The following is an 11,311-nucleotide window of genomic DNA, read 5'->3' on the forward strand; positions in this document are numbered from 1 at the left end:
CATCTGAAGTTTATCCTATGCTGTGGATGATTTGATCATCAAGGCTGTGGCCTATTCTTTATTCTATAATAAAAAGAATCACACAAAGGCATTCAGAAACTCACTGCTCAAAACATACAGAACTGATGTGAAAAAGGAGGTAGAGAGATTTACTCATTCTAATGGCAAATATTTCTAGGTCTGAAAGCAAAACTGAGGTAGATAAATATTTATATTGGGACTCCAGAAGCATTTAGTGGCCCATGACCAGGAGACCGTTCCACAAAATTTCTCCCTCCCCAATAAATTTCCTGAAAAGCTGCACCCACCCAAAGTTTTTCTCAAAAGAAGCTGTCTGTCTGAAGGCCTAAAGCTGCACAAGCCCAGCTGAGCCACTGACTGGAACCAAAACGGGGTCACACACCTATGGTCCCTGCAGACTTATGCAAGCAGCCAAGTCCCTCAAGAGGTCCTAATTCACTAAACATTGCTTACTGAGGCCACTAACACAACATTAGTAAGATATTCAACAAATCTACAACAGATATCACTTGCACAGAAAGCCCTGGGAATAAAAGCAAGTGGTGTCAATGCTGTTTCTCACATTTAACATAGTACAGCGATTACAACCTGATCAATGAGGTGACAGACCTGCACTACACACCTCCTTTAGTCACAGGAGTTTCACATCTGCTTTTCCCAGAAGACTGCTCTAACCACTCAACTGCAAGAGAGCTTCAGAAGATAGTCTTCAATCTTTTTGCTGAAGATGTACCACTATGAAAGTAAGTACAAACACGAGAAGGCAAATTCACAAATCCCAAGGGAACATCAGAAAAAGATTGGATGCACAAGATAAAGAAAGGTACCAGGACTGGTACCCAGTGATTTCTCAGGGCTGCTTATTCTCTTTAGATTAGGAAGTCATTGCAAAAATTCAAAATTGATATCCCATATAGTTAATGATCATCAGAAGACTCCCCTAGACCATAATATTCAGGGAAGGTCAACTGTTGCTTCATGACGACATATTGACTTCCATTTCTATCCCATTCTTTTTAAGTGTTTTGACCCGTGGCCAAGCCTGTCTCTCAAGAGAGAAGATTCTGCCTATATGACTTGGTAGCTCAAGTGGTTTGCAGCAACAGTATTATACACCTTAGAACAAAGCAGATTCCTAAGGAAATGACCCAAAATAGCTTAGTGTTTTTTTCCTGTAAGGGCCAGGTCTCATTTATTTCTAAATGAAATGCATAAAAGAGAAGGTTGGCATTGGGGAAAAATATTTTTAAAAAGGCATCTGTTCCAGAGCACTGCATGTTCGCAAGACTGAAGCCAGGAGTGCCTGCTTGCATCCTGCACATTTGGTGCAATAACAAAACCAACCTCTCCTACCTCCAAAGCCTCCATGCATCCTGAGGAGCTCATATGCTAAAGAATCCAAGCAGATTCAAGTGGTACCACACTGACAACCACCACTCCCCTCCCTCCCAACCTAAAACCACACCCAAAGGAAGAAAGCAATGGGCGAACTCACTCCACATTATAACTTGGACTTTGACAGTGGACTGCAGCAGCCTTAACCCAGCAGAAGGTGACTCATTCTTCTCTCTTCCAGGCATTGTAGGGAGTGACATGCATGTCAGCTACCAAGAATCTAACTGCATCTGAGACTGTTATAACAGAGCAGATGCCTCCTTTAAGCACTGAGATGGAGAGCCTGGATTTAACTGGAGACTGAAACACACTCAGACCAGTTTAGATTTTTTGCTTTGTGGGGTTAGAAGAGCATCTGATAAAATCCTCCAGAATAAAGAGTTCAACATAATCATCTTCTGCCCTCCAAATTATTAAAAAAAACCAACCTGAAATCCTGAAGCTAACCCCCCCCCGCCACAAATAAACCACACACCACCACTGTGTGACAGGCCATCAGCAGAATTATTTAAGCAGAAGAGGGGCAAGTTTTGAATTTCTTCTTGATAGAAGATGACTACTAGGAAAACCTATTAACGCATCAAGTTCTTTTGGCACTGGAAAGTAATCCACAGACTGAAAACATACCTCCCTAAAAACATGCATTTACAAGCAGCAGTATACAAATTAGGACCGATGTCATAGTTCAAAAAAAATGTATTGTATTTTATAAAAAAAATATATACTTCAGTATTTTGCATCATTAAATACAGAGATGGGTGAAAAAAAAAACCCCACCAGATTTTTTTTCCAACTAATTTATAAATTCTGGGGAAAATGGTATAAACCCCCTACATTTTATATTCATTGTTTAGTTCTAGCAAAACCAAGGAGTTTCTAAAATTTATAAATTAAATTAAAAACATAGTAAGGACATTTCAAAAGAAAATGAATTCTTGAGGAGACAATTTATGCATTTCTATATCGGTCTTACAAAGTTCATAGCTTTTTGAAAAGACAGAAGCATTCCAATTATTTTATCAAACGTTTCAAGTAAGATTTTGCACAGCAGCTTAAAAGATGTTACAGCAGTGCTGGAAACTGCAACCAGATCTAATCAGATAAAGTAGGTTGATCAGTCCTGGCTTACAATCTTTACTGTAAAATATATTAGGGGTAAGAGGGCAAACAATTCAAACATTCCCCTATGAAAACTTGCTCATAATTCAGCAGACATGCTTATAGGCTAGTGGTGACCTATTTGGCTGTTTCTTGAAAGCATCCTTTCTTGCAATTAATCATAAATCCAGGATCAAAGCTCTTCTTCACAATATTCAGAGCACTTAAGTTCAGTGCCTTATCCAATTCATTTCCAGTTCAAATTAAATTGTAGTTGAGTTGAAACTCGCATGGGAATCGCAAACACTATTAATCTTTTAGTTAAGGTGGCTACCTGTTAACCAGAACAATAATGGAAGTCCCCAAACCATCCTTTAAAGTAAGAACTGTATTCCATTTTACCATAGACTACTACCCCAACTATTGCACCCTAATATTTTAAAAATGCTTTGATGTCTTCCTCATTACCATGACTTTTGCAGAAGATAATATTTTAAAAATTGGTTTAGCTCCATCTACAAGACACAAGTGATATTTCAAAACAAACCAATCAATCCTAAAAACATTCCTTTTGTTTGTCCTTCATCTGATCTCTCAGCCAGTCTAGGGTTAACCAAGACAATAATTAAAACATTGTCACCATTGCATTTTTGAAGAGTACAGCACCCAACTGTACTGAGTGAGCCCTATGACATTAAAGAAGAGAAAGGATAACGTGCTCATAACACACCTTTAATTCTCTTGTCTAGACTAGGATTTAAGACAACACAGCTGCCAAAACGCATCCAACCCATTGACATAGAAAGTGTTCAAGTTGCACTCATCACTGCAAACTGCACCTAGACCATAGTGTTTGCCTTAGCGCAGCAAAAACTGAATACTTGCCCTGTACTGGAAACCTCTGGAAAACAAACCCAGAACAGGACAAAACAAATCCAAACCCCCCAAAAAGAACAGAAGCAAGCTAATGAATAAGAGAGCCCATAGAAGCAGATAGCTACAGTTCTTGTTACCTTAAAAACTTTGTAGAGAAATCTTTATACAAGTCACTACGTGCCAGGATAATTTAGCACTGCAGACCCGATTGCTTCCCTATTCTCTCTCAAAACGTTATCATCACATGCCACCTACACAATTTACAAGGAGGAAAAAAAAAATTGTTTGAGCAACACTTATAATGCTCCAGAAATTAAATAACCAGTAAACCCAGGTTTTTTCTTAGGTGCAAGAAATAAAAATCTGACATTCAATTATTAAGAAGAAAAGTAGAAATAAAATTTAATGGAATGAAAGGATTTGATGATTTTTTTTTGGGAGATCCACCCACTCAGACATTTCACATTTTAATTTAAAAACTTCCAACAGCCAAAGAATGCCTATTTTTGAAATTCTGGTCTAAAAAATATGCCTGATAACATAGGGGCTTTAAATAAACATAATGTCACCCAGATTGCTTCATGTTTGACCAAAGAATTAAACTTATTACTATCCATACACTATCCAACTGAAGAAATATTTTGAAAGAAAATATTAAACTTACTGACAACTGCAATGGCTATAAAAAAACCAGTATTTAAAGAATTACTGTCCTCTCAGTAAAATACGAAATTCAAAGACAAAACTAGAAATTCTAATGAGCAATGATTTTTTTAAAATAAAATTTTCCAAATATTCAAAAATCTTTGTCAAACAGCCTAATGAAGAGCAAGATAGAAAACATTCAACTCCAAGCATTAATGCTATATTACTGAACTAAGTTAAGAAAGCAAATAAAGTCATGATAATATTTGGTCTTTAACACATTAAATGACATTTTTACAACACAGACACAATCAAGCAATATTGCATGACCAAAAACAAATTTAAGAACTCTTGCCACATACTGTTCTACTGTTTGATAATTGTAGCTATCCAAAAATTATCCACACATCTCTACAACAACATAAACTACAGCAGCAATTAAGACCCAAACCCAGATGATGCTAAGGAATACAGGCATCATTAAAAAAAAAAAGCACTATACTCTAAACTAGCACAATCTAAACTAAACACGCATACAAAAGGAGCTTGCCTACCTGGCTTTTTCAATAAAAGTCCAAAGAACACCTAAAAAGCAGGAGGGGATAAAAAATATTCATATTCAGTGTTCGGATATGAAAACTATCATGTCATTTTACCTTACAGAGAAAAATAAATAAAAGTTGGGAAGGAATATCTATAAAATTATCTGGACTAGGCTGTAGGGATGGTAGGGAGCACAGAAACAGCCAAAAAAACCGCAACTCATTAGAACACTTTGGTTATAAGCCTTGTCTCCAATTTTCACATTTTCCACTGAAAGAAATTCAAAGTAATAAGAAATTTCAGATTATCAAGAATGTGAGAGTGGGAAAGTGTGAGGGGGAAGAGCCAAGAGAACTGTGCAAATATGTAATTAAATTCAAAGGTAACTACAGGAAAACATTAAAGGTTACATGTTCTGAAGATGCACAAGCACCTTGAAATATCTGATTTTAAGACTAAGCCAAACAACTTTAAAATAGTCTTCTATAGCTTAAAATTGCACATTGTCATTTTTTAGAGGATTGTCTGTATAAGACTTGTAGGAACCTATAATTTTATCTGGCAGAATTAGTTCATTAATTTCAAATTAAAACAAAGGTAGATTCACACAGACAAAAAATTAATCTAAGCTCTATACAATGCTTCTTTTGGTCTCTAAAGTTTAAAAAACACAGGAGCACAAATCTGAGTTATGCTCTTTCTATTACAGACACTTGCTAGAGGACAGTCTATGAATCAGCTCCCCAGTAAAACACAAGAAATGGCCAGACAGCTGAAAGTTCTGATATTATATACAGAATCAATTAGGTATGACTGACTACTTCTGTTTACCCCTCCTTTATATCTCTACAGATGCTTAAAGCGTTTACATTTAGTTCTTATAAATCAGGGATTCCCACCTGATAAGCAGCTATCCATAGGTGTCCCTTAGTAAGAAAGAAGGAAAAGGGAGACCAGTAGAGTTCTTCTATTGTACTTAAATACATGCAAATGTTTGCTGAGATTTAGAATCTGTTCTTCCAATGAAGTCCTGAATTTCATCTCATGGGTGCACAAGAGTGGCTGGCAGCTTGGCCAAGGGGAGAATGGGGAGAATGCTTTTTACCCACTCTGCCTTTTTCTACCTGAAGATGAGTACTCAACACAATCCATTCAATTAGGATGATTGCAAGAAAAAGAACTCTTCCTAAAAAAGACTTAGGGATTTCAGTGTGTGCTTATTTCTGCCATCTCTACACAGCTAGCACCTATGAAAATCCCTAGACATTTGTCAAGCTTTGCATACAGTACACTTTAGGAGAAACAAGATTTTCCATATTTCACTTCTACCAAACACTTTGGTGTTTCTTCCTGAAAGGCTGAATCCATGTTTGAGGTTGAAGATGTTATACCAATGTTTATGAAGAATCCTCAAACTACTTCTCAAAACTAGACAAAAATACTTTCTGAAAATAAGAATGCAGCACACAGAACTTCAGAAAACTGAAAAATTCGACCTTGTTTAAAGAGGTCTTATGTTCTTTGAATAAAACCCATACTTTGATTTCAAAGTATTCGGAAAGCAATATTTTCAACTAAACTTTTGAGCAATTTGTAATTTCAAATATAGTTTTCCAGACTTAATCACTATTAAGTCACTAAATACATCAACTATCATTGACTGAAGATGCTGATTTCACAATTAATAAATTTCAACAATTACATCTCTTGTATGTTTAAATATTACACAGACTCCCTAGACTGAGAGGCAGATTTTCATCCTGATCATAAACCACAGCTACAAAGAATATTGTCAACTCAACTCAGATTTCTGTGACATTTCATAGCAATGTATTTATATAATTTAGTCTACATTTCCAGCCAATCTAAATAAAATATATTTTCTGCTCTTTTTCTTCTAGAGAAAAAGCATTAGATTAATGAAAAGAAGGGTTTTTTTCACTACTTGGAGTAAAACAGCCCTTTTGAAAATACTTAAGAAGACTCTGTTAGTCTCTAAAATGTGAATGCAACAGTCCTGTACTTAAAGCACAGGTCAGACACCTAGAGAAATTACTACAAGTGAAGAACTCAGAACTAACTTTGAGTTTGCTTTTACTGATAGGCACTAGTTTTCTGCTTGAATAGAAATAATAATACTTTCCTATTTCTTGGGGTTCAACTGAAAAAAACACTATAAAAATGCCCGTAGAACAGATCGAGAAATTACATTATTGAAGGCTAAGCAAGCACCTAGAATTGATACCCAGTGAATTTTAAACATACCTTCATAACAGAAAAACATTGGCAGTCATATTAAAATTAAAATTCAGTATTTGGCAAATACCAGCAGATTCTCTTTAGAGAGCTTACTAATCACACAACAGACAATCACAAAAGTGTTAGAAGATACCCAACTCCTTTTTCCACAAAAATAAAAATAAAATTTGCACTACCTAATCTTCATACTCACTAATTACTTCTAAATCTCTATATCTAAATGGGGTGCACCACTTCCAATCTGTTCTTTTGACAGCTTCTGTTCTTCCTTCACTGCAGACCTTTGTTGGCATGGGCCCACTCATCCAATTTAGCCCTGCTCCCATGAATAGAAGGTTTCTCCAGAAAACAGCTCATTCTGAAACTATGGTGAGTTCTGTCTGCAGCATAAACAATTCTTTGCTGACAAGCCTGTAAATCTAAGGAAGAAGGCCCCAGAGCTGCAGCATCCACCAATGCACAGGTGACATACTTTGTGTATTACCTCACCAGGAGGCAGTAAAGCAGCAGCTGATTCTTTTTATCCTTCTTGAATACAGAAAATAAGTAGTCTTCAAAGCTACCTTATGCACACTCCACCCTCCTAGCAGTACAAACCTTCAGCATATGCAAGAATCAAGAAATGACGTTTAAAGGACCCATTTGGCAAAAGCAGGGTTCAGAAACCAGTTCTAGGTGCCAAACTGGGATTGGATCAAGGCGTTTCAGATGAAGCATCTGGAGGAAGAACGGCAGCTGTGATTTCGTACCGCCGTGATCCTTCATCCAACGCTGGCAGCACTGTGCGCTGCAGGAAACTCCAGCCCAGAGTACAGTGAGCACCTCTGAAACCTCTTCCTCCTCCTCGTCCTCTGTCTAGGCAGAGCTGCTGGGGGTGCACCTGTCCACCCAGAACTGGCAGGGCTCCCTTCTCAAGGTACAGCACCTGGACTCTCTCTTAGAAGATTTAAACAAAATTTGTTTTTTACTTTGAGAAGAGGAATACTGTTTACATTTAAAACATTTTCCGAGAAAGACTTTTAATTACCTGTTCAAAAGCCATGGAGACACCCTCCACGCTTGATAAAGCTGTGCACCATGACTGAAAGGGATGCAAGGCCTACAGACACTACACAAGGAAGCTCAACTTCACAGTTTTGCCATTAGGGGAGTTCTCTGCAAGCTGGCAGAGCTGGATTTCAGACTAAACCTATTTATGTGCTAATATTAAATAGCCATTTAAAGAGAACAGAAACTAGAGTGGCAAGAGTGATCTGAATCTTTTCTAACCACTAAGCTTCAGAGTTAAGTGAAGGTCCACTTGTTTCCTCTTTCATTCATGAACATATCATTCATTCCTCTAAGGTCACTCAGCTTCATCAGGTGGGGCGAAGAACTCGCTTAGCTTAGCTGGCCTGGTATGTGGTGGTTAGACCAGGGAAGCAGAAGACTCAAGTGTGCATCTCTTAACCTAAAGAGGGAATTTCAACTGGCTTTTCTACTTCTTGGGAGTGTAATTAAAATTGCTCTCTAATTATGGTATAACACAGGGATTCTTTAATCTGAAAATAAAACAAAATAGCAAGGACAATATGTAAAATGCACAGATACCTACCACTTAGAGACCTGGCCAATTGGTTTTCAGTACAAGTAAAGTTCAGGGATTTTTCAGAACATGGTTTTGTATCAATATAAGCATATAGTTGTCATATAAAATCCCCAAGAAAATAGTACTACAATTATTTTTTTCTCAGCACGGATTAAACGTCTTTCTGCAATTGTAAATTACAATTTAGAAGTCCTTGTACAGATGCATATTGTATCTGTAAATATGCATTTTTCAGGTTCAACTGGTAAGAAAGATGCAAGCTTAAGTCTACAGCACATTAGGTCTTACACTGCCTGCGAACCTAAGTTCCAAAACATAACACCCCCACCACAACCCACATATGTAAATCAAGCAAGTTAACAAGTAAAAATCTGGTACCCTTGCTGAAGCTACATCCTTTTAATGCATCATATTCCTTTCAACTACAACTCAATTAAAATTATCTGGGCTTGCTAAAATTTTCAGGATTTCAGCTGCATTTAGATTACTTTGCATAAATGAAATTTAGGATTACAATGTTGCTCATATGTCTCACAAAATATCCAACCAAAAGCCAAAAGCTGGAGTCTTGCAGTAAAAGAGCTGGCAGATGAAAAAATGAGAGCAGCATTCAGACCCACTCTCAGCAGTGCTGAGTCAATGTAACTATGGAAGTACAAGTTCCTTTCTATTCTGCTTCACCTATCTACAGCTGGTCAGCTGGGGTCTGAATGCAGATGCTCCAGCACAAGGTACAAAGCAAGCTGCAAAAGCCACAGATATAAATTCAGAAGCTAGATGAATTTATAGTGACGATTAACTATAAGAAAACCAAAGACATTTATTAATGAATAAAGTCTACCCGAGCCACTTAAAGAAAAAACCTTCTTCTGTAAGGTATGTGTGAATGGTAAGAATGGAAGGATACTGAAAATGCCCTTTCCATAATAAATTCAAAATAACTCCACCACATTGGTCTTTAGAAATCTCCACTGAAAGAGTCAGGACACACATTAAGAAACACTCACTATGAAAAAGTTGCAAGTCTTTAAAAATAGCAGTGCTTTGCCTCCTCCCTCCCCTTTCCCCTACTCACCCTCCTCCCCAATTTCAAAATACATCTTCCCCAGGCCTTGGTCTGGAATGGCAGTTTCTGTGAACAGACCATACCCGACCATATGATTAGCCATTATTATTATCACCACCTTTTATGCTCTACTCTACATTAAGATGCAAATCCAACAGATGTGGTCCAACTAAGTTATTTACAAGGGTTTCCCTTTCAGATGTCCAAGCCAAAGCTACAACCAGTTCTGCGATATAATTACAGCCTCTCTCCACGGGCACTAACAGACCTCTGTCTGCGACGATCTGGCCAGCGGCATTTTCTCATCTACGCTCTGGTTCAAACGGTTGCTATGATTTCAAATGGTGCATCTACCCTTATTTTAGCGCGACTGGCTGCATTTCAGCTGCCGACATCTGACTGATTGATGCACATCTAAACAACGCAGCGATTATAAAAACAAACTGGCAGTAGGCACCGGTGTTTTACCACCGTGGGCTCGCTCCTAACAGAGCGGCTGGCAACGAGACCGTGGGAAATTTAAGAGCAACACCAGCACACATGAGGCCTAACACTCACAGCCGTCACTTCCACCGAGAGAGGCTGGCGTCCTGCACTTTTAAGAGTGGGAAGTTCATGGAAAATACCTATGCAGGCATCTGAACAGGCAGATCTCTCGCCTGCCGCACGAAAGCATCCAGGTGCTTCCCCTGCACATCGGCCACAGCACGTCCACCAAAAAAGTGCACTCGAGGGCTGGCTGACCCGATACACCACTGGGGGAACTGCTTTTCCGCCCCCACGCTTCCAGCCTCTGGCCAGATTCTCCACCGTATTCCATACGGGAGCACCCTAAACTCCCCGCACACGCGACCGGGGGGAGGGCGAGCGGCGGAAACCACGGGAGCCCCCGGCCCCTGCCCCCGCTCCGCCACCCCCGGCCGGCGCCCGCCCACGGGGAGCCCGGGGCTGCGGGCGCGGCTGCGGAGGGGGCGGCGGGATGGGGGCAATGCCCTGCCGCCGGGGGAGGGCGGAGGGAGGCGGGCGAGGGAAGGGAGCCGCGGGGCAGGCACCTGAGCGGGCGTGGGCAGCCCCCGGGCCGGAGATCCGGGCACCGGGGCGGGGGAGGAGGGCACGGAGGGGGGGGCGGGAGGCCCGCAGGCCCCGGCGGGGCGGGCCGGGCCGCAGGTGGGCGTCGGGCGCGGCCGCCGGAGGAGCGGCCGCCGGGCAAGTCACCTCTTGACGCGGATGATCTGGTCGCGCATGGGTCGGATGTCCTGGAAGCTCTGCTGGTTGACCAGGCTGTAGACGAGGATGAAGCCCTGCCCGTTCTTGATGTAGAGGTCCCGCATGGAGGCGAACTGCTCAGTGCCCGCCGTGTCCAGGATCTCCAGGACGGAGGGGGAGGCGTCCACCTCGATCTCCTTGCGGTAGAAGTCCTCGATGGTGGGGTCGTACTTCTCGATGAAGGTGCCGGTCACGAACTGCACCGTGAGCGCCGACTTCCCCACCCCGCCCGAGCCCAGCACCACCACCTTGTACTCGCGCATCCTCCCGCCAGCGCGGACCGCCCGCCCGACCCGCACCTGCCGACGGCCCCTCCTCACCCCCCCGCCATCGGCCGCCCCGCCCTGTGCCCGCCGCCGCAGCCGCCTCCGCTCCGCTCCCCGCCCGGCGAATGCTCCGGGCCGCCGCGGCGGCTCCTGGGCGGCGCTGCCGGCGGCGGGGCCGCGCTCACGGGCTGCGGCGCGGCCGGGGTGGGGCGGCGGCCCCGCCTCCTCCTTCCCGTGTCGCCACGGCAACAGCCAACGGGGCGGGACGGGGGAAGAAAGAGCGGGGAG

At 41.6% G+C, this 11,311-nt stretch overlaps 1 protein-coding gene across 1 annotated transcript in view; it reads right to left on the reverse strand.

Annotated features, from left to right (window-relative positions):
- Positions 1-11,023, reverse strand: part of RAP2A (RAP2A, member of RAS oncogene family) — a 30,899-nt gene extending 19,876 nt beyond the window's left edge. Inside the window, exon 1 of the mRNA XM_084226065.1 lies at positions 10,707-11,023. Coding sequence (XP_084082191.1) covers positions 10,707-11,020 — 314 coding nt within the window. The 5' untranslated portion in view covers positions 11,021-11,023. The remainder of the gene's footprint in view (positions 1-10,706) is intronic.
- Positions 11,024-11,311: the final 288 nt, after the last annotated feature.

Source organism: Fringilla coelebs, assembly GCF_963513975.1.
Source record: "Fringilla coelebs genome assembly, chromosome: 2".
In the NCBI taxonomy this organism is placed as follows: Eukaryota; Metazoa; Chordata; class Aves; order Passeriformes; family Fringillidae; genus Fringilla; species Fringilla coelebs.